Below are 25,130 nucleotides of genomic sequence, written 5' to 3' on the forward strand. Positions count from 1 at the left end.
TATGAAAATGATAAAAAAAAAAGTCCTAAAAGTCTTGGTAGTTTTCTGCTCACATGAAAATTTCAGAACTTAAGGAGTCAGTATCCATTTAAATCTATGCTTTAAAACAATTACCTCTTTACTTATAGCATGATACAGTAACTGACTTCTATCTCTTCTCTTACATAACTAAGAAAAGATTAAGCTGTGTTTGGTATATTGTTTAAAGTGGCAATGAAATAAGATCTTCCCCCAAATAGTACACTTCAGCACCTACAAGCTAAATTTTCAGTATCTAGGAAATATTTCAGGTATTTGGTTCTATTTTACAGAATAGCTCATTTGCTAGCAATACTAGAGAGAGCTGGCATTACATCTTACCATTTTAGCCAACGGATCTCACAAGCCTCAAATTTTAAAAATGAAGTGCTTTATTACAATAATTCTCTGAAGAATAAGTAATTATAGTAACTCATTTACTTATATTACCAAGCCAGAAACCTGGAAGTCATCCTAGAGTCTTCCTTTCTCTAATCTCTGATTAATCATTTACCATAGTTAAACAGCTCTCAAAAAACATTCCTCTACCACCATTAACCCTTGTCTAAGTATTAAGTTATTAACTAAACTGACTGGGCATCAAATTGTAATAAACAGACTTTGGGCCGATGTTTAGAAATTTAACATCTGGTGATGTACTCTGCCATTCCAGTACTAAAAGGCTGCAAAGACAGCATGTCAATGCAAAATCAAAGTACTCCTTCCAACAGAGAACTTTTCTCTTCACCATGTGATTCTATCATCTGACCTAGGAGAGGTGCCTCCAGTTATTCCAAAATGCCAACTTCTCCAATGGCTTAGAGCAGTGGTCCCCAATCTTTTTGGCACAAGGGACTGGTTTGGCGGAAGACAATTTTTCCACAGATAGGGTTGGGGGTTGGATGATGGTTTTGGGATGAAAGTGTTCCATCTCAGATCATCAAGCATTAGATTCTCATAAGGAGCGTACTATCTAGATCCCTCGCATGTGCAGTTCACAATAAGGCTTGTACTCCTATGAGAATCTAATGTCACTGCTGATCTGACAGGAGGCGGAGCTCAGGCAGTAATGGTGCTCACCTCCTGTGTGGCCCGACTCCTAACAGGACAGGGACCAGTACCAGTCCAGCATAGAGGTTGGGGACCCCGGGCCTAGAGGCCTGGTTAGATTTCTATTCCCTTTTCTGCTAGTATTTATGGATAAGAAACAAACAATTTTAGACGCAAAATGTAGTAAAGCCCTAATCCCAATAAAGTGTAATGTTCATATCTTGATTATATTACGAATAAGGAAATAACAAATCCATCTACATACATATAAATGACTTATATGTTTTTACTGAGTCAAACATCTCTGGCATTTAGCTATCTAAAAATACAAAAAAAAAAAAAAAAAAAAAAAAATTTAAAGCAAGGCAATTACCTGAGGAGAGTCAAAAGGATATCGACTACTAAATTTAAATAGAAGTTGAAATTTTTCCCCTTCATATAAGGTACCTGGTGCACCTTCCATGTCTACAATCCACCTAGAATAGAAAAGGCAAATTAAAAACTTAAGATACTGGGGTAAGGAGGAGAAAAGAGGACACCAAGTACTTCCTATACACTAAGCACTGGGACAATAGTTGTTTATGTGTAACAGCACATGCCAGCCTCCCAATAACTCTCTCACTGTTAATTCTCATGACCTTCTCTGACACTCAGGGGTGAAACCACCAGATCAAGGTCAGACAGCTAGCAAAAGATAGGTCTAAAAAAGCAAACAAAATAAAAACCCAAGGCCAGGCGCAGTGGCTCACACCTGTAATTGCAGAACTTTGGGAGGCTGAGGCAGGTGGATCACAAGGTCAGGAGTTTGAGACCAGCCTGACCAACATGGTGAAACTGGTCTCTACTAAAAATACAAAAATTAGCTGGGCGTGGTGGTGTGCACCTGTAATCCCAGCTACTCAGGAGGCTGAGGCAGGAGAATCGCTTGAACCCAGGAGACAGAGGTTGCAGTGAGTCAAGATCATGCCACCGCACTCCAGCCTGGGCTACAGAGCAAGACTGTCTCAAAATAAACGAACAAACAAATCTCAAACTAAGGTGCGCTGACACCCAAGCCTGTGCTCTTCCTAATTGATTTACATTACCTTATTTTTTCAAAGTACCATTTCTACAATGCTGATATTAAGTATTCTATACATAACATCAAACTAATCAACTGTCTTTCTGATTATAACTGGTGGAAGCCATGGAGAAACATGTATAGACAATGACTACAGAGAACCGTAGCTGTCAGATTTATTTTTCTCATCAACATTCTAGAGAAGATTAACAGGGTAAAGGGAGCTAAACTGACATCATTCCACTTGCTCTGACGATTAAGCAAGGCTTTGTACTGCCTTTCCTTTATCTCTCACTATGTTTCAATTGTTTAATGAAGCCCATTTCTATGGCATCTATGCAAGCCTACTTTGTTTTCATATATAACAATCATAAACATAAATGTGTTGTTATTTATAGTGTATACACTATTTCTTGTTATTTTCTTTAAGATGGGGGGAAGAATAAGGGATAATGACAGCAAAGATAACAGGGCAGCATTAGAAGCAAAAGTGAATTGAAGTCATTAACAATGTGTTCCTAATTATAGCTCTGTCACTTATAATTATTGTACACCTAGGCAATTCTCTTGAACTTTTCAAGTATTAAAGTTTCTTGTACTTAAAATACAAGAAAACAAAAGGAAGACAGAAAACACAGTGTTGGGATTCTAGTCATTACCACGCATACTATGAACTTAGGATTATGTAAACTAATAAATGTACCTATACTCTAAAATAAATCAGCTACAGTATACAGACTCTTAAGAGCATGGCTATTCATTTTAAGAATGCATGCTGAGTACCATACATGGTAATAAAAGATACGACCACAGACCCAAGAGACAACATTTTATAGTGAAATCAGACAGTTATAACTGAAGTTATACTGAAGTGGCAGTTATAGTTAATCTTAACTCGTTGTGTGAGAAGTTATGTTATCTCTCCAGTTTTAACTACCTCAATAATAAAACAGAAGATAATCACCTCATAGTGTTGTTGGAGATAAACGACCCTACATAAGTAAAAAACTTAGCACATTCCTGACTCAGAGTCAATACATGGTAAATTACATGCAATGCAAAAGCTGCATACAAAACAAAAAACTATCTCTTTATATATTAGGTCCTTCTTAATCTTCGAAATTCCTTTCTTGTTTTTCCACCCACATCCACTAGGCAGAGTAATATTCCCAGGAAAAATGGTGGTCTTTCATTCTGTTTATATGGCAATTTGAGGACACACAACATAAATGAACATGTGACCTATACAAACAAGCACAGCTTTTAAAAATAAAGAGCTAACCAAGTATCTCATCAATCCTCGTAATATCTGCACGACATGCAGATACTACATGAGGTCAAAGACAGCATAACTTTCAACGCTGTGCATGGTACTTTCTTTTTTTTTTTTTTTTTTTGGTACAGAGTTTTGCTCTTATTGCCCAGGCTGGTTTGCAATCGCACAATCTCGGCTCACCACAACCTCCACCTCCTGGGTTCAAGTGATTCTCCTGCCTCAGCCTCCCAAGTAGCTGGGATTACAGGCATGCACCACCCATGCCCGGCTAATTTTTTGTATTTTTAGTATAGGGGGTGGTGCTCCATGTTGTTCAGGCTGGTCTCGAACTCTTGAACTCAGGTGATCTGCCTGCCTCAGCCTCCCAAAGTGTTGGAATTACAGGTGTGAACCGCTGCGCCCTGGCCTGTGCATGGTACTTTCTAATAACCCTTTTTTTTTGAGACAAGGTATCACTCTGTCACCCAGGCTGGAGAACTGTGGTGCAATCAGGGCTCACTGCAGCCTTGACTTCCTGGGCTCAAGTGACTCCCACCTCAGACTCCCAGGTAACTGGGACCACAGGTACATACCACCACATCCAGCCAACTTAAAAAAAATTTTTTTTTCACTAGAGATGGGATCTCCCTATGTTGTCCAGCTCGTCTTGAACTCCTGGGCTCAAGGGATCCTCCCGCCCCACCTCAGCCTCCCAAAGCATGAGATTACAGACATGAGCCACCATGCCAGGCCTAATAAGATTTTATTAGTTAAAAAAGTAAGATATGTTCATTGTAGAAACTTCAGAAAAGTAGAAATAAAAATCACCCAGTGACAACCACTGTTAAAATTTTTGGAGGTATATTTCATTCTAGTAATTTTGCTGTTTCCTATACCATCAAAGCCTATACAAAATGGCAGCCGAGTAGCTGCATTTTGTGCACACTTAAATTACATCAATTTAAACCATCAGGGTTTATGATTCCAATCACAAGCATATGCCCCAGAGTAAGGATGCAATGAGACTACACATGTTGTTCTCTCAATTAATCTCAGTTCTTCAACACCTGTGAGTACCTAGTACTCTAATTCTAATGTTTAAGCATTAGAATTTTTTTATTTCTTCACACATCATGGTTGTTAATCAAAGACACAATCATCTATTCCACTCTGGAGGAAAAACTGGCTTTGGTGGATTTATTAATAAAGAGGATACATACTAATAAGGTCTTCTTAAAGGATTTTTCAAAGGTAATTATAACTATACAAAATTTTTACCTTACATGCTGACTATAGACTATAATTCAAGTGATGCTATTTCACTGCACTGCCTTGACAAACCTTTTCCATATTATTGACATTTACACTATTCCCAAATTATCCCTAGAATTAGTAATATTGAAATTAGTATAGCTGGTTCTAAGTCTTTTTCTAGATCGTTACTTTCTTAGGATGGTGTGTGGTGGGTCAAACAGGATAGTGTTCATATTTTTTAAGGCCTCAATATATGCTACCAAATTTCTTCCAGAAAACTAAAAAAAAAATTTTTTTGTGGGTACAAAGTAGGTGTATATATCTATGGGGCACATGAGATATTTTGATACAAGCACACAATGCATAATAATTGCACCTGGGTAAATGAGGTATCCATCACCTCAAGCAGTTATCCTTTCTGTTACAATCCAATTATACTTTTAGCTATTTGAAAATGCACAATAAATTACTGTTGACTATAGTCACCCTGTTGTGCTCTCAAATACCAGATCTTCTTCATTCTACTTTTTGTGCCCATCAGAAAGCTGCTTAATGTGCTTTCATCATCATCCTCTTAATGGATCTTCCACATCCATATCCACATTTCATATACTCTTAACAATCTGATTCTTTATAAGACTATTTTTATAGCCTAGAAGATGGCACAAAGGTAAAAATTTTACGGTTCATTTACAATAAATTAAAAGAAAAATTCTTACCTGACCAGTATCTTGATATGATAGGATTTACTCTACAACAAAGGTATTGTTGCTTTGGCTGTTATAATTTGTGGTATAACTACCTGGTAATCTATTAAAGCATTTCTATTTGTAAAAATTTAAAACGTTTAACTTTTTATAAATTATTATGTTATGTGGTTTCCCCATCCTCCCAAAAAAATAAAGGATGAAAGAAGAAGTAATCTCATTATTATCAGTTTCCCTGAGAACTACAGGGACAGTTGTTATAGGATACTCTGAGGTAGATTAATAAAAGGAGAGAGGAAAAAGATTAAAATGGGATATAATCTGCATCGGGATGAAAAAAGAGTCAGTTTCATTTGTTTAACAATATGCAACAAATGCCACTCTAAATGTATGCTCCACTTTTGGTTGCTTTAGAACAAGAGTTTTATATTTTCTATGTATGATATATACAAAAAATCAGTTTAGAATTCAACAGTATTTTTAAGTGATTGTTGCAGAGTTAAAGAAGTGTATTACATTTTTTTTTTTCCAAAAGAGTCTATACATCCATTCGTAATATTCTTGTTCTTAAAGCTTTGACCCCTGTCTTAAGTACTGATACAAATGCCAAAGTCAAAGGTACCCAAAACTGTTCCTTCTGAAAGGGTAAGTTATATGAATTTTGGTCATTTTTACTCCCTGGACCTAGACTACACCAAATATATGAATTGGCTCATTTGTCCTACAAGTTGGTTTATAGTCAATTTTTATCTTATTGGCTACTTTTCCTTTTCTTTTTAGAGGTTTTTCTAAGTGGAGGATAAATTATTTTAGATTTCTCCACGATTTCAGAACATTTACCACTGTCTAACAAAATTATTAAACGACTGCTGAGAGTCACACTTTCACTTAGCTGCCCTTCTGTACAGGATGCAATTAATGTTTTTAGGGCATGGGATACCTCTTGACTATTACTCTCTTCATATGCCTAAATAGATACATATTTTTAATTTGATAAAACCTCACACCAAACAGTTCTTTAATATTATAGATGAGGATCACATCACAAAGTCAGTGCTACTCAGTTAAACAAAACTTTAAAAAAATGTACCAAATATAGTCTAAAAACAGCTTTACAAATTATGCAACAATGTTTATAACATTGTAAAACAAAATTGATTATATATATAAATGCACAGAGTAAGATCTGTTTACTGTATTTCTCTCTTGGTGAAAGAGAATAAAATGAAATGTGAAAATAATTTTGTAGTTTTAAAAAGTGGGTGAACATTCATACATTATTGATAATAAAAGAAAGAAAGAGCACTTTAAACATTAAATACTTACTGTGTAATTGAATTTTGAACACTTTTTTCATTTAAGGTCATCCCAGGAGGTGGGTCATTTTGCAAAGCCAACAGTTCTTTCTGTAGTCGTTTCTAGAAAAGAACATCAATAATAATTTGTCCTTTTTTTTGAGACTAGGTGTGTGTCACCAGGTTGGAGTACGGTGGTGTGATCACAGCTCACCACATTCTCAAACTCCTGGGCTCAAGGAATCCTCCCACCTCAGCCTCCCAAGTAGCTTGAGATTACAGGCACACACCACAATGCCTGGCTAATTTTTTTTGGTAGAGATGGGGGTCTCATTTTGTTGCTCAGGCTGATACTGAACACCTGGCCTCAAGCAATTCTCCCGACCTCAGCTTCCCAAAGTGCTGAGATTACAGGTGTGAGCTACCACACTCAGCCTGTACTTTTAAAAAAACAACATAACATCCTTCTAGTTATCCTTGATAATATCCTTCTACAATCTGAAATAATTACATTTCCTCCAAATGTTCATACCTTTCTCTTTACTAGCCCCTTATATATTCTATACAAATATTGCTCAAAATTTGAATAGCCTGTCCTATAATTCACAATCTACTGTCAAACTATTTCAACACTAGAGCTTCCAGGTTGCTGAATATTTGGAGTTTCCTGGAGGGTGGCACACCTGGAAAGGACATGGAAGCTCCACATCCCTTCCCTCATGCATCTCTTCATCTGTATGCATTATAATATTCTTTCCTATAAACCAGTAAACACATCCATGACAGTAATAGTAGTTCTGGCAGCAGCCACCAGCGCCTCAAGAGCACAGCCAAATGGGTGGCTTTCCTGGATAATCTGGTGGAAGATCTAGAAGCCATGACAAAATTTAGGAAATTTTTTAAAAAGAAATTCAATGAAGAAAATATTTTGTTTTGGCTAGCATGTAAAGATTTCTTTTTTTAATGCAAGATAAGCAGATGCAGGAAAAGGCAAAGGAGGTCTACATGACCTTTCTTTCCAGTAAGACCTCGTCACAAGTCAAAAAGAGGCAGTCTTTGCTCAACAAAAAGATTCTGGAAGAATCACATCCTCTGATGTTCCAGGAACTCCAGGACTGGATCTTCAATCTCACCAAGTACAACAGCTACAGTAGCTGCTTAAAGTTTGAGTAGGTTTGTTGTTGTTTATTTTTTAAGAGACAGGGCCTCATTCTATCACTCGGGCAGGCATGCAGTGACACAATCCTAGCTTACTGCAGCCTGGAACTTCTGGGCTCCAGCCATCCTTTTGCCTGAGTCTCCTGAGTAGCTAGGACTATAGGTGTGCAACACCATGCTTGGCTAATTTAAAAAATTTTTTTTTTTTTTTTTTTTTTTTGTAGAGACGGGGTCTCACTATGTTGCACAGGCTGGTCTTAAACTCCTGGCCTCAAGTGATCCTTCCACCCTGGCCTCTCAAAAGATTACAGGTGTGAGCCAGTGTGTCAGTCCTGATTTGCTTTTAAAATACAAGCAAACTGCAAAAGAGGAGAAAGTTCAGTCTGATGCTCAAACTACAGCTAGAAAAGCTTTTAGAATTTTTTAACGTGAGTTCCCAAAGACCGGCAGATTTATGAAGGAAAGAAAGTAGGCTACATGTGGTGGCTCATGAATATAATCTCAGCACTTTGGGAGGGAGAGGCGGGAAAACTGCTTGAGCCCAGCAGTTTGAGATCAGCCTGGGTAACATAGTGACACCCTCTCTCTACAAAAAAATAAAAAATAAAAAATTAGCCAGGTGTAGGGGCATGCACCTGTACTCCCAGCTACTTCAGAGGATAAGGTAGGAGGATCTTTTGAGCCCAGGAGGCCAAGGCTGCAGTAAACTATAGTTGTACCACTGCACTACAGCCTAAGTTACAGTGAGATTCTGTCTCAAAAATACAACAAAAAATAGAATAAAAAATCATAATCAAAAGAAGCAAAGAAACTTTCGGAGTTTATAATTGCCTTGTTATGTACAAAAACTGAAAGGTACAAAACTCTTCAATGGAATATGTGTATTTTATTAACTGCTTGACCAGTAAGTTTTGCATAATGGCTAATCTTACACTTAAAAAAAAAAAAAAGCTTTGAAGTTTCGGTTCACAAAACAAACCGATTTCTTCCACACTGGAAAAAATATTTCAACACTGATGCTGTAAAGTAGTTATGAAGAATAGGCAGTTACCTATACAACATCAAGACGTCATAGCTACTGTATTGAGGTTATAGGTCAAGTAGCCATTATCTGAACTGCTTGTGACCAGAACTGTTTCGGATTTACTGGCTGAGCATCCCAAATCTAAAAAGCCAGAATCTGAAATGCTCCAATGAACATTACCTTTGAGTGTCACATTGCTACTCAAAATGTTTCAGATTTCGGAGCATTTCACATTTCAGATTGGGGATGCTCAACTTGCGTAAGGTCTTAATAGCTTGAGTTAAAAGTGCTTAAAAGTTTTAGCAGTGCTTCCTTTGCTGCTTTCTAATTATAAAAGCCATAGTTTGGCTGGGCGCGGTGGTTCATGACTATAATCCCAGCACTTTGGGAGGCCAAGGTGGGCAGATCGCAAGGTCAAGAGTTTGAGACCAGCCTGGCTGACATGGTGAAACCCTGTCTCTACTAAAAATACTAAAAAAATTGGCCGGGCGTGGTGGCGCATGCCTGTAGTCCCAGCTACTCAGGAGGTGGAGGCAGAAGAATCGCTTGAACCCAGGAGGCAGAGGTTGCAGTGAGTTGAGATTGCGCCACTGTACTCCAGCCTGGGTGACACAGTGAGACTGTGTCTCAAAAAAAAAAAAAAAAAAAAAAAAAAGCCATAGTTCTCCAAAATCCTTAAAGAATGTCATTTCACAGACAAGCTTTCCAGAGAAACTCTAAAAGTAACCCTTTATACAAAAAGCCTTTCAAAAATTTTATGCTTTGTGATAATAATGAAATCAGAAGAAAAAAGAAAATATTAATAAAATTTTAAAAAGATCTTATAAAATTTTTTAAAGTAATTTTAATACATAATCTACTATTCATTTTCTTAAATAGGATCACCTGCACATAGTTTAATATTTCAAGGTTATTGTTTTCATCATTTATAGTAGAACATCAAAATACAACATATTATGATCTGAGATATGTTAAGGTTTTCTTCCTACATACTAGGTATCCTAAAATGGCTATGTATTTTGCATACTTATTTGTACAGCTTTTATTGTATACTTCTTCCCCTGTTATCAGTGGACATGCTTTTCCAGGGTACAACAAGGCAAAAACAAAAAAAACAAAACACAGTAGTCCCTAATTTATGAATTTTAAAACCAAATATTATAATTTCATGCAAGATCATAAATTTTAAAATCAAGTAATGTTATTAAAATTGCATGCAAGATTATAAAGATTCTTAATATGACTTTTTTTTTTTCTTCAGAGACAGGGTCTCACTATGTTGCCCAGGCTGGAGTACACAGGCACAATCCCACTACTGATTGGCATGGGAGATCTGACCTGTTGTTTCTGACCTGGATCGTTCACCCGTCCTCCTGAGACACACCTGGTGGTCCCTTGCTCCTGGGAGGTCACCATATTGATGCTGAACTCAATGCGGACACCCAAATGGCATAGCGCACTACAGTCCAGAACTCCTGCCGCAGCTTTCCAAGTAGCTGGGACAACAGGCACCACCCACTGCACCCAGCGTTAAGTCTTTTCTCAAAGTGAAGAAGACGAATATGGATATCTGTTCATTTCTTAAGAGTTCTCTGCTTAAAAATTGGTTTGTTTTTTTCTGGACGGTGAAATATTACTATCAGTAAGTAATGTTTCTAGGTCTTCAATTTATGACACTTAAAGTAAGCTTAGCCGTCCAACACCACTACAGATAGAAAACTGTGTTGTGCATCACTGTAATGGACTTCAAATTTGCTTAATTTGTTTTGAATAAAGACAAATTTAAGCAAATTTCTATGTTAAAACAAGGTTTTAATTATTTTCTACTGATACAAATGAGGGTTCTGTGATCACATACATTTTTTTAAAAAACTGGGTCAAACAGAGAAGAACTGGCTTCTTCAACAAAACTTTTCATATACTAACTTGTACAGTGATTGTCCAAAGGGAAGAAGATGACATAAAGAGGTTCCAAAAATAGCTGGGCACAGTGATGCATGCCTGTAGTCCCAGCTACTCAAGGGGCTGAGGCAGGAGAATCGTTTGAGTCTAGTAGTTGGAGTCCAGCCTGGACAACACAGCAAGAACTTGTCTCTAATAAAACTAAACAAGGCCAGGCACGGTGGCTCAAGCCTGTAATTCCAGCACTTTGGGAGGTCAATGAGCATATAATGCCTGAGGTCAGGAGTTCAAGTCCAGTCTGGGCAACATGGCAAAACCCCGTCTCTACCACAAATACAAAAATTAGCCAGGAGTGGTAGCATGCGCCTGTAATCCCAGCTACTCGGGAGGCTGAGGCACAAGAATAGCTAGAACCCGGGAGGCAGAGGTTGCAGTGAGCCTAGATCACATGAATGCATGCAGCCTGGGCTACAGAGCAAGACTCCATCTCAATAAAATAAAGTAAACAAAAAACTCCCAACAACAAAAAAGAGGTTTCCAAAGATAATAGAATCCTTTGAGTGTAGATCGTCTCAAGCCTTGTTTCAAGGACCACATTTTGGGAAACACTGCTACGGAAATCTTCCAGATCTTGAGAACTTTACTAAGTCAAGAAGAATAACCCTTCTTAGTAGAAGCAAGAACATAAAGGAGAATCAATCTGCTTAACTACCAAGCAAAACACAAGAAAACAAAAGCAAACTAAAAAAGCACTTTATTGGTATAATTATCCCTGGTCTCCTGAACATAATGGTAAAGGGTGCCCAGATACAGAATCTTCTTGGATTCAAATACCCCCTAGAGGTTTCCCATTGGCAACTTGGTGTTCACTTCAAGTAATGAAGTGGTGGCCCACAATCAGTCTGATTAGTTGCAAAAAGCAGTCAGAGGCTGAAGTGATGTTGTTACAAAGGTCACAGTCCTATGCAAACATCTGATTGACCTTTGATGTGAAGCAACCTTCACTGTGATTCTTGGACAGGTGACAGTGCAACACAGGGAAAAGTGGGTATGTTAATCTCTTGAGCATCCTTTTGATGTTACATAAATTTTCTCCTCAACCCCTGTAGTAAGTCCACTGTACTACATGATATATTAAAATTTGAAGAAAAATAAAGCAAATTAAGGGGATAGGGGAGGCACATAGGTCTCACATTTTGTAAAGTTTTATCTCAACTTGACACTCTGAGAAACTATCCTAAAAGGTAGAAACATTCAGGGAAGGAAAAAATACAAAGTGAAGAAAAAACATTAAAAATGTGGGAATATATGATAATGGTTGCTAATACAACTGTATATAAAATGACCAAGAACATTTTCTCCAATTTCATCTAACAACCAACTAAAGATGGAAGGTTAAAAACAGGAGAGCACGATGGAAAAAACAGGAATACCATACACGTTAATATTAATAGCATTGCACTAATAAGTAGATATTATTTTTCCCTAACAACATTAAACAATTCTAACAGCAGCCATTTCTCCTTTCAGAGGGAAATGTGAGGCAACAAATTAGTTTTACTTTTTTTTTTTTTAAACAGAACTAAACTCATGCAGAGCAAGGAAGCATTTTCCCTCCTACTGAATTCTGATGACATTTCTAACAGTTACTTAATGAAACTGTTTTCCCTTTCAGGAAAGAGAATGCAATACAGGTATTCATTCTTAGTTTAAGCTAAACTTTTCAAAAGTCTGACAGAAATGCAAAAAGTGTCAGGACTTAATGATTTCTGCTAGTAAAAGCCCGCAGCCCACAAAAGGAGACAAATGTGCCAATAATTTCTCCATGCTTTCAGAGTACAGTAGTGTCCAAAAGAAGAGTGGTGAGAGGAGAAAAACCAGGACTGTGGTATGCAGAAAGCCAAGGAAGAATATGTTTCAAGGACTAACCAGACTTTCTTTTCCAGCACAACGGCACAGTATATACCGTGGATAATTACAGAGAAAACAAAGACAAAGTGAACGCAGGAACTCTGAAATGTAAGGATTACGACTGGATTTTGCCATGGAGATTTCAAACAAACCCAATACTAAACCAAAGTGAAGATGCTAACAGAGGAGTTACCTGAAACTATGATCCCTCAATGTAAAGGTCAACAAGAAAATGGGCAAAGAGACAACAATGATATTTGCCTACTTTAAACTTAGCAATGGGTGAAGGAAGAAAAAAATTCTCCCCTGAAATTTCGTAACTCAACCCACATGGATTCATAGCCTGAATTCCTGCTACCTGAGAACATTAAGCAAGGATTTAATCAAAAGTAGTCCAGGAAGTGGTGGCCTCAAAGTAACTGGCAGAAACAAATACAAATATAAATCCTGGAAAAATCCAAGTTCTATCCTTTGAGGCAACAATTTCACTACTCAGAATGGCAGAAAGATACATATAAAATAGCTTCGCTGTAAAACAACATCTAGAAATATATGTCAATAGGTAAATTACACAAATTATGGCATAGCAAACTAAGACTATGCAACCGCTAAGAACGACATGCACCTGAGTACTGACAAAAAAATAAAGAACTCCAAAACATACTGAAATAAAGAAAAAGCAAGCCTCAAAAATACATGTATTTTATCTTAAAATAAAAGAGATGTAATTACACAAATATATAAATGCATACAAAAGACCAAAGAAAAGCACACTCAATTATTTTACAGTTGGAAATGGCAGTGGAGAAAGAAGACATACTGTATGCACTACATACCTTTCTTTATATTATTTGGCTCTTTTACAAAAATGTAGAAGTGTATTTTCTGTATAATTAAAAAATAAACTACTCAATGGATGACGAAAACACATTCACACAAAAACATATACACAAACATTCATAGCAGCATTATTCATAATGCCAAAAAACAACCCAAATGCCCGCTAACTGAAGAATGGATGAACAAAATGTTACAACCACGCAATGGAATATTATTTCACCTTCAAAAAGAATGAAGTACTGACGCATTTTACAACACAAATGAACCTCAAAAACATTATGTTTTTGAATGAAGCCAGTCACAAAAGACCACATATTGTATGATTCCACTGATATGAAAATTCCATAATAGACAAATCTATAGAGACGGAAGGTAAGCTGGTGGTTGCCAGGGGCTGGGAAAGGAGAATGGGGTGATGGAGAGTGACTACTTATGGACACAAAGGTTGCTTTTTGGGCATGATAAAGATTTCTAAAGTTAAATTATGGGTATGGTTGCACAACAGTGTAAATAAATTAAAATTATTGAGTGTAGAAATGGGACTATTTTATGGCATGTAAATTACATCTAAATAAAAGTTTTTTGACTCAGCACAATGGCTTGCGCTTGTAATCCAAACACTTTGGGAGGCCAAGGCAGGAAGATCAGTTGCAACCATGTGTATAATACCAACCTGGGCAACACCTCAAGACCACATCTCTACAAAAAAATTAAAAATTAGCCAGGCATGGTGGTAGTATACGCCTGTCGTCCTAGCTACTCAGGAAACGGAGGCAGGAAGATTTCTTGAGCCCAGGAGTTTAGGTTATAGTGAGCTATGATCTAGCGACTGCACTCCAGCCTGAGTGACAGAAAGAGAGACCCTGTCTCTTTAAAAGAAAAAAGGAAAACCTCAATGGGTAAAGAAACTAACCACAGGTGAAGAAAGAATTTCTACTGAGGAAGATGGTATGAAGAAATTATCCAGGATGTAACTCAGAGAAATAGATAATGAAAACATGAAAGAAAGGTAGAGAGACCAAAAAAAAAAAAAAAAAAAAAAACCACACACAAAAAACAAGTTAGAGAACAGAAAGCAACATTTTCTATAAATGCTTCTTAAATAGTAATGCGTAGTGGTGCGTGCCTGTAGTCCCAGCTACTCTGGAGGCTGAGGCAGGGGAATCGCTTGAACCCAGGAGGCGGAGGTTGCAGTGAGTCAAGATCACGCAAATGCACTCCAGCCTGGCGACAGAGCAAGACTCCATCTCAAAAAATATAATAACAACAACAATAATAATAATGCCTGAGAATCTCCCAGAATTGTTAAAGACATCAGCCTTCAGGTTAATGAAGCCCAATTAAATCTAAGCAGCATAAATAGAAGACATCTAAACTTAAACATCACTGTGAAAGCATAAAACACCAATTAAAAAGAGCTAATTCTATTGCCATAGACAAAAGATAGATTACCTACAAAGTTATAGAAATAAGGCTACCATTTTAAGAACAATGATGTCAGCACTAGAAATCAGTAAAAATATATTTTATGTAAGTAAAACTAACCGCCAATTTAAACTCCTATACCAAACAAAACTAAGTTTTTTTAAAAATGGATGAAATAAAGATATGTGCAGACAAAACAGTTTCCTACCAACAGTAACCAACAAAAGAATAAACCCTGAATTCCTTCTGGAAAATGATACAAAGGGACAGATCTGAGATGAAACAATGGTGGGCAGATACTTAAAAAAGTATGTACATCTAAACACTGAATAAAACAATACAGGCCCACAGTTCCTTATGAAACAACTCTTGGCTGGGCACAGTGGCTCACACCTATAATCCCAGCACTTTGTGAGGCTGAGGTGGGTGGATCACCTGAGGTCAGGAGTTCGAGACCAGCATGACCAACATGGTGAAATCTCGTCTCTACTAAAAACACAAAATTAGCCAGGTGTGGTGGCGCATGCCTGTAGCCCCAGCTACTCAGGAGGCGGAGGCAGGAGAATCATTTGAATCTGGGAAGCAGAGGTTGCAGTGAGCCAATATTGCACCACTGCACTCCAACCTGGGCAACAAGAACGAAACTCCATCTCAAAAAAAAAAGAAAAAGAAAAAACTCTTGAGGCAGATATGTTTCAAAATTAAAAATTTTTTAGATTTTAAAAAAACGTTTATAAAGCAGCACACCACCAAACACATTAGTACTCAGCACTAAAATATGTGAATACTTACAATATATAGGAGTTTGAAACTAGCCTGGGCAACATAGGGAGACCATGTTTCTACAAATAATAAAAAAATTAGCCAGGTATGGTGGTGTGTGCCTATGGTCTCAATTACTCAGGAGACAGGAGACTAAGGTGGGAGGAACACCTGAGCCTAGGAATTGGAGGCTGCCGTGAGCCGTCATCTCACCACTGCACACCAACAGGGGTGACAAAGTGAGATCCTGTCTCAAAAGAAAAACAAAAAAGAAATCAGGATGTGATTACCTTTAGGAGAGAGAGGAAGCAGTGCTTAGGAATGGACATAAGGGAGGCTTCCAAGGTGGAGCTACCATTCTATTTTTTTATGTATGGTGATTACAAAGGTGTATTCACTTTGTGAATATATGAACTTTACATGTAGATTTGTGCACACTCCTGTTTGTTGTATTTCAGTAAAAACATTTATCAAACTGATCTAAAATTGACTGTGGTGATAGTTACACAACTCCACGAATATATTAAGTCATTTTAAATGGATGAGTATGTTATGTGAATTATTTCTCAATAAAGCTGTCAACACAAGCAAAAAAAAGTGTATTAAACAACAAAGAAAAAGCAAATATGGAAAATGTTAATTGTTGAATCTACACAAAAGCTACAGAGGTGTTACATTGTTTCTACTTTTCTGCACGCTTGAGATTTTTCATAACAAAACGTTTTCAATAAAAAACAGTAAAATAAATGCAAAAAAACAGCTAAAGTAACATCTAAAAAAAATTGTAGGCCAGGAGCGGTGGCTCACGCATGTAATCCCAGCACTTTGGGAGGCCAAGGCAGGTGGATCACCTGAGGTCAGGAGCTTGAGACCAGCCTGGCCAACTTGGTGAAACCCTGACTACTAAAAATACAAAAAGCAGCTGGGCGTAGTGGCGGGTGCCTGTAATCTCAACTACTTGGGAGGCTGAGACAGGAGAATCGCTTGAACCTGGGAGGCGGAGATTGTAGTGAGCCGAGATCGCGCCATTGCACTACAGCTTGGGCAACAAGAGCAAAACTCCATCGTCTCAAAAAAAAAAAAAAAAAAAAAAAAATTGTGCGCAACTTCCAAACTAGTAGAGGTAGGAAAAATAGAATGAGAACACAGAAAAAGAAAACAATTCAAAACAAGGAAAGACACAGACATAGGAAGAAATGACAAATGAAAAGCACTTAAAAGGAAAGAAATAAATCCTATTATATCAGTTACTCATTAAAAATTGGACTAAGTTCTTGAGTAAACAGTAGAGAATATTAGATTGGTTAAAAAGTATAGCTATTCGAGATTTTTAAAAAGATATTACTAAAATGTTAAGAGCACAGAAAGGTTCTGAGTCAAAGCATAAAAAAAAGATACTAGAAGTTTTAAGAAACAAAGCTAGCATCGTTATATTAGTATCAAGTGAAATAAATGTTAAGGTCAAAAATAATAAAAGATAGAGAATAACTATATAATGATATAGTCACCATGAGCATAAAACCTGTATACACTTAATAACAAACTCAAAACAGATAAGCAAAGGAAAATCTACAAGACTATCTTCACAGAAGATTTCATTATTAACACCTCAGTAACAGCTCAAGCAGACCAAAAAGCAAACAAAAGGATAACCAAATTGAAAAACAGTCAAAAGGTAAGAATGGGCATTTAATAGAAGAGCCACAAATGGCCCCAAAACATATACAATCATACTCAATTATTCTTATTAGCTAAGGAAATAGAAAATAGAAATATAAGGAGTACCTTTCACCAAAATAAGTCAAGTGTTGGGGAGGATGTGGTATCCCTGGAACTCAGGTACTACCAGTAAGAGCATAAACTGATGTAATTACTTTGGAACAGTACGGCATTATCTAGTAAAATGGAACAGACATGCCATAACCTAGCACTTGCACTTGTAGGTCAATACCCTAAGAGAAAACCATGAAAATGTGTTACAACATTTAAAGCAGGACTGTTCATAACATGTCAGGAGTAAAACTGATCAAGTGTGATAGTTTATACCATGAAATACTACTTACTTAGCCTTACAAATGTACTGCTACAAAGATGGATTAATCTTGAAATGATAAAAGTCACAAAGAATTACTAACAGTATGAGTCCATTTATCTAAAGTTTAAAAACAAACAAAATATATTGCTCAAAGTAAATCTATAAGGAAAAATAAAGGATCACAAACATAAAATCCAAGACTGCAATTTACTGTGGAAGTAGTGAGGTACAATCAGCAGGACATTAAAAAAAAAAAAAAAAAGCAGGACACAGAAGGGGCTTCAAAGATAATGGCAACTTTTATTCCTTAAGCAATGTGAGTATTTTATAAATGTTCTTTAAAATATTCACCTATGATTTTCATTTGTATATTTTTACTTAACTTTTTTAAAGATAGGGTCTCACTCTGTTGCCCAGGCTGGAGTACAGTGGCGCAATCTCGGCTTAATGCAACCTCTGCTTCCTGGGCTCAGGTAATCTTCCCACCTCAGTCTCCCAAGTAGCTGGAAACACAGGCACGTACCACCAAACCCTGCTAATTTTTGTAGAGACAGGGTTGCGCCACGTTGCGCAGGCTGGTCTTCAACTCCTGGGCTCAAGCAATCCTTCCACCTCAGCCTCCCAAAGTGCTGAAATTACAGGTGTGAGACACCATGCCCAGCCTTACCTATGATTTTTAAATTTTTCTGTATGCATGTTTCATTATCTTTTTTTCTTTTTTGGACACTCTTACATTTGTGAAGAGAAAGAAAGCAACAGGGTGGTAGCAGAACTGAGGCAGAGGCAGGTGTTTCTCAGGAGAAACTTCTGCATATGTAAATAATGAAGAGAAGGATAAAGGTGAGAGAAAGGTGGTGATAAATGACATGTAAAATATCAGAAAGAAGAGATCAGCTAGATGCTGAGTATAGAATTAGAGCCTTTACAAGCGATTGTGTTTTCAACAGGTGTTACGTCTATACAGGAAAAAATACACATTTTTAAAAATTAAAATCACCCCTTAATCTCACCGTCCAGTGATCTCCTTGGGGCAGTGATTTTTCTTTCCAGGAATCTATATTTTCTAATATTCAACATTAAACATGTGTAAAATTTTTTTAAAAATAAAAATATGATCATCCTGACAACAGTGTGGCAGATGTACTGCAGAAGGTAAGACTGAAGACAGGCTGAAAACTACTAGAAAAAAAATTAGAGTTGAGACATTACTAATGAACAACTAGAGGAATCAAAGGACTTCATTAGGATGCAGAATGAACTAGATTTGGTGATAACTGGATGTGGAAAGTGAGAAAGAGAAGAAATGAGGCTGACCCCAGAGTATTAGTCTGGATCGATGACAGTGTTCTTAACTATAAAAGAAATACAGGAAGAAGCCAGGCATGGTGACTTCTTGGCCTATAATCCCAAGTACTTGAGAGGCTGAGGCAGGAGTTCAAGACCAGCCTGGGCGACACAATAAGACCTGGTCTTTTTTTTTTTTTTAAAAAAAGGAAAGAAAAGGTGGAGGAAGGGGAAGATAAAAAGGAAGGGGGAAGGAAAAAGGAGGGATGGGGAGAAACAAGAAGGGAGAGGGAGGGGAGAGGAAAGAGGAGCAATACAGGTAGCTGCTCTGTTTATGAAGGGTTGGAGGCAGCTGAGATTAAGATTAGTTTTGGACCTGACCAGTTCAAGTTTTCTGTGAACATTCAGATTGACAGAACAAAACAACAGAACCAGCCAGAACTGAACAATGACTATTCCCTTTAAACAGAGCTGCCCTCTTTAGGGTGGGTATGCTCTCTACCATGAATCCAGTGTATGTACATGTACCTTAAACCTGCTTGGCTCCAAGGGGAAGAGTTTACAATCCCAGAATCAAATTTTAATTTCTCAAGCTAGTTCAGAAGTTATGTGTCTAGCATTCAGGAAATGAATACTCCAGATGAAATATTTGTTTTCTGAAAACCTTGACTCAGAATGAAATAAAATACAGTTCTGTATCTTTCTCTCATTGATCCCTGCATTTCATGCCATAGATGAAAAGCAGTAATTAGCACTAAGCCTGACAGAGTTAATGGTTTCATTTAAGCCAACCGTTTTTATTTTACTTTGGAAGAATAAATTTTTTTTTCTTGTAAAAATGCAATTCATATTTTTTTACCTTCCAGGTTTCGGCAGGCTAAGCTACCTTCAAAGATTCTGATATGTATATATATAAATTAAGAGTTACATAAATGTCATAAAGCATGTTATGTGGTGAAAAATCTATAGCCAGGGTCTAGCACAAAGTATTAAATATGCTGAATAAAATGACCGATAATGCCACCTTCAAAAGGTGGGAAGTTTGGTTTCACCAACAAATTGAACTACAAATCTCACAAAAGAACTATGTAAACTATGTGTTAGTATACTAGGGTATGTCATGTCATGTATTTCTTCAAAATGTAAGCAAAATGCAAACTTTAAGACTGTAAGTTAGGTGCTGTACGGGATATTCTATGGTCTGAACATTTACATCCCTCCAAAATTCATATGCTGAAATCTAATTCCCAAGGTACTGGAGCCTTTGAGGGGAGGTGACTAGGTCATGAGGGTGGAAAACTGGTGAATGGGATTAGTGCCTATAAGAAGACAGAGAGTTAATTTGCCTTGCTGCCACGTGAGGACACAGTCAGAAGGTGTCATTCTGGACTATTGAATCTGCTGGCACCCTGGATCTTGGACTTCCCAGCCTCCAGAACTGTGAAGACTAAATTTCTGTTGTTTATAATTACTCAGTTTAAGGCACTGAGGTATAGCAGCCTGACAAGAAAGATAAAATAGTTGGTTAGACTATTTATTTGGCGAAGTCTTAGTTGCCCAGGATGGAACATAGTGGCACAATCATAGCTCCCTGCAATGCTCCCGCCTCAGCCTCTCGAGTAGCTGGGCTACAGGTGTATGCCGCCATGCCCAGCTAGTTTATTTTTTATAGAGACAGGGTCTATACTGCCCAGGTTTGGAATTTAACTCCTGGCCTTAAGCGATCCTCCTGCCTCAGCCTCAAAATGTACTGGGATTAGAGGTATGAACCATTGCACCTGGCCCAGCAAGATATATTTAACTGGAAACTTAATCTCTGATTTTGTAGGAGTGTATAATACATGCAACTTTGGATAAGTAACAATGTGTACCTTAGCATCTTCATAATTAAATACCTCAGATTGTTACTGAAAGAATACAATGAGATGGGCTGGCAGATACAACTATTTTCAAGCTTAAAGTTCCAAATAAACATATTAAAGTAGTATTAATATTGACAGATGACAATAAGGAAAAAAATAAAATGGGAAATAAAAAGCAATAAAAGATGATACTAAAACAGTTTACCGTAACCAACTTTCTTATAAAGTAAATAAAGCCGGCATGGTGGGTCATGCCTGTAATCCCAGCATTTTGGGAGGCCAAGGTGAGAAGATCGCTTGAGTCTAGGAGTTCAAGGCCATCTATGGCAACACAGTTAAGACCCCCATCTCTACGAAAAATAAAAAATTAGCTGGGCATGGTGGTGCACGCTTGTAGTCCCAGCTACTCAGAAGGCTGAGGACTCCGGGAGGATCGCTTCAGCCTGAAAGGTCAAAGCTGTAGCGAGCCCTGATTGTGCCACTGCACTCCAGCATGGGTGACAGCATGAGACCCTGTCTCAAAAAAGAAAGGAAAATATTGATTCTATGACTTAGTAACACCATTCTTAAAAATTTACACTAAAGAATACCATAAAATTAGGGGAGGCAATACAAATGCTTAGGAGTAAAAAAAAAAAAAAAAAAAAAAAAAGGAAACAACAGGTACATAGCTAAGTAGATCATATTGTTAGAATAAATATTGATGCTCAACTCTCTACACCAAAAGGTAGCTTCCAGAGCTTTTAAGTTCTATGAATTAAAAAGATACCTAGGTTAAATCTTTCCTTCTAACAGATTTAGTCTCAAAGGAATAAACATCTGGCGATTTGTAATATAATGAGCATTACTATTAGAACATTCTTCTAATAAATGTATTTTTTAGAAAAGATGTACTGCATTGTCATTGCCATTTTTATTGCTGAGGTCAATATTTTCCAGTGAACATAAAATCTAGTTTTCTAATAAACTCATCTCAGATGGATACAATTGATACCATAGATTCGCTGAGAATAGTTTTCTTCTGTCAAGTAGAGTTCTCTGAAAAGTATGAATTACAAATACCGTTAACCGCTGAATAATTTGGGAGTTGGGGAACCAAGCCCCAAGCAGTCGAAAACCCACATGTAATTTCTGACTCCCCCAAAACTTAGCTACTAATAAACCTGTTGACCGGAAGTCTTACGTTATTTGTCAGTTACATAAAGTCAATTAACATGTTGTGTATATTATATAGTGTGTTCTTACAATAAAGTAAGCTACAGAAAATAAAATGTTAAGAAAATCATTAAGGAAGAGATACATTTACAGCACTATGCTGTATTTATCAATCCCATAAATTTATGTCATCTGTTTATAAGAGAAATCATCTATCTGAAATGGTGGGCAACCGCAACTGCAAATCTACAGTACATATCAAGCAGTTCAACTGTTTATGGTAATGTCATGACTTTTCTCTACTTCTTTGGAGTACTTCCAGCACCACTAGTGGCATTTTGTATGGATTCCATGGTGTTTGATTCAAAGTTTGCGGTATTGCACTAAAACACAATGAAAAACACACTAGAATAGTGAGAGATCACTTTTTACTGCAATAGGCAATTTAAAGGCGAGACAAACTGCTCATGCAGAGGGTCATACAGCATGTTAAGCAGATATTCCCAACACCTGAGCTCACAGCAATAGCAACAGAAAGTGATTATGAAATTTTATGCAGTTATGATTTGATACTTCATCTTCATATTTACTTTTTTTTTTTTTTTTGAGACAAGGTCTCACTGTCACCCATGCTAGAGTGCAGTGGCGTAATCTTGGCTCACTGCAACCTCCACCTCCCGGGTTCAAGCAATAGTCCTGCGTCAGCCTCCCAAGCAGCTGGGCTTACAGACACATGCCACCACACCCAGCTAAATTTTTTTGTATTTTTTGGTAGAGATGGAGTTTCACTATGTTGACCAGGCTGGTCTCAAACTTCTGACCTCAAGCAATTCCATCTTGGCCTCCCAAAGTGCTAGGATTACAGGCGTGAGCCACCTCACCCAGCCCTGTTCACATTTCTTGACTGTGAACAGTGCTGTATAATATGGTCTGTAAGTGTGTAGGTATGAAAGTTTTGTTACCTTCTGGACTTATTTTTTTGTTAATAAAAAAATCAATTAATTATTAATTAAATCATTACTTATTGAATGATTTATAAAGTTCCTTTTAAAAATCCCAGAACCTAGGTTATTCTACTCATTTTCACAAGTTAAAGCTATATTAGGAGTCTTTTTACATACTGCTCAGCCTAATTCAATCATGCATCTGTAATTACTTTTCTATAGTTTTATATATAGTTTATATTCACATTATGTTTTTAGTACTTTTCTATATTATCTTCGTCTAATGCTAGTGTTATTTCCATATATCCGTATCCCTAAACAACTATAATGGTTTACAATGTTCCAAAAAACTAATAAAATAAATTTGGCTTTAGTACAAACTGTTTCAGTCAACCAAATAAACAAATTACCATTTTGATAACAAATAGGTTAAAACTCATGTCATCATTACCTTGTATCTTGTCCTATTACCAATTTTCAATTTCACATTGTAGGAAATGCTATTCGGTATAAACAATTCCCCCCTCCCCACTCTCTTTTACCCACTTAAACATAGACAAATTATATACACTTATGCATTTTTTTTTTTTTTTTTTTTTGAGATGGAGCCTTGCTGTGTCGCCCAGGCTGGAGTGCAGTAGCATGATCTCAGCTCATCGCAATCTCCACCTCACAGGTTCAAGCAATTCTCTTGCCTCAGCCTCCCCAGTAGCTGGGATTACAGGTGGGCACTACCAGGCCTGGCTAATTTTTGTATTTTTAGTAGAGACAGGGTCTCGTTGGTCTGGTGTCGAACTCCTGACCTCAAGTGATCTGTCCACCCTGGCCTCCCAAAATGCTGAGATTATAGGCATGAGCCACTGCAGCACCTGGCCACACTTAAGCATTTCTAAGCACTATTTACACAGAAGATTTCCATCAGCAGGAATAATTTTTTTTTTTTGAGACAGGGTCTTGCTCTATCACCCAGACTGGAGTACAGTGCTGTGATCTTGGCTCACTGCAGTCTCCACCTCCCGGGTTCAATTCATTCTTGTGCCTCAGCCTCCCAAGTAGCTGGGACTATTGGCACATGCCACCACGCCTGGCTAATTTTTGTATTTTTAGTAGAAAGGCGGTTTTGCCATGTTGGCCAGACTGGTCTCAAACTCCTGGCCTCAAGTGATCTGCCCACCTTGGCTTCCCAAAGTGCTGGGATAATAGACGTGAGCCACCATTCCCAGCCTAAAATCTTAAAATGAACTACTAACTTTATGGTTCCAGGATAGTTACTTTGTCAAGTCCGAATATACACATAATAACACAAGACAGTTTGGGCAACTTTTTAATTCAAGGAAGAGAGTGATTTGTTTTCTTCTTTAGCATGCTCAGGTACACTATACTGTGATTTTAGGGATTTTATCAATTCCTTCTCCTGACATACTAGGTGGAAACTTATATAATGCTGGTCAGAGTCATTAACAAGTAGAAAAAAAAATCACATTTAATTCTTATAGGAAGATTTTCTAAGGTGAAAAATACAGCAAAAATGTTTAAACCCTGGCACTTAAGGTAGATAACAAAGTATCTCATATACAGAGAACTGACCAAAATAAAAATACCAACTTTTTTCACTAGAATAGTTTCAATGTATGTGTTCTAAAATATAATAATGTATTACAAAAGACTGCAAGTATGTAAGACCAGTATTTTGATAAAGAGCAAGTTCAATCTTCTAAGCCTTCTTAAAAACAACTTTTGGGCCGAGCACAGTGGCTCACGCCTGTAATCCCAGCACTTTAGGAGGCCGAGATGGGCAGATCACAAAGTCAGGAGTTCGAGACCAGGCTGGCCAACATGGTGAGAACCATCTCTACTAAAAATCCAAAAGTTAGGCAAGGCGTGGTGGCTCACACCTGTAATCCCAGCACTTTGGGAGGCCGAGATGGGTGGATCACCTGAGGTCAGGAGTTTGAGAGCAGTCTGGCCAACATGGTGAGACCCAGTTTCTACTAAAAACACAAAAATTAGCCAGGTGTGGTGGTACACGCCTGTAGTCCCAGCTACTTGGGAGACTGAGCAGGAGAATTGCTTGAACCCCGGCGGCGGAGGCTGCAGTGAGCCAAGATTGCGCCATTGCACTACCGCCTGGGTGATAGAGCAAGACTTCATCTCAAGGAAAAAAAAAAAAAAAAGAACATAAAATGTAT

The 25,130-nt window shown here is 37.5% G+C and overlaps 1 protein-coding gene across 3 annotated transcripts in view; it reads right to left on the bottom strand.

The window, feature by feature from the left end:
- Nucleotides 1-25,130, bottom strand: part of UBE2W (ubiquitin conjugating enzyme E2 W) — an 83,697-nt gene that overhangs the window by 38,997 nt on the left and 19,570 nt on the right. For all 3 annotated transcript variants that reach the window (XM_010365988.2, XM_010365989.2, XM_030937280.1), the window contains 2 exons: nucleotides 6,671-6,762; nucleotides 1,442-1,544 (listed from right to left, as the gene is read on the bottom strand). In XM_010365988.2, coding sequence (XP_010364290.2) covers nucleotides 1,442-1,544; nucleotides 6,671-6,762 — 195 coding nt within the window. The remainder of the gene's footprint in view (nucleotides 1-1,441; nucleotides 1,545-6,670; nucleotides 6,763-25,130) is intronic.

This window comes from Rhinopithecus roxellana, chromosome 9 (assembly GCF_007565055.1).
Source record: "Rhinopithecus roxellana isolate Shanxi Qingling chromosome 9, ASM756505v1, whole genome shotgun sequence".
NCBI lineage: Eukaryota > Metazoa > Chordata > Mammalia > Primates > Cercopithecidae > Rhinopithecus > Rhinopithecus roxellana.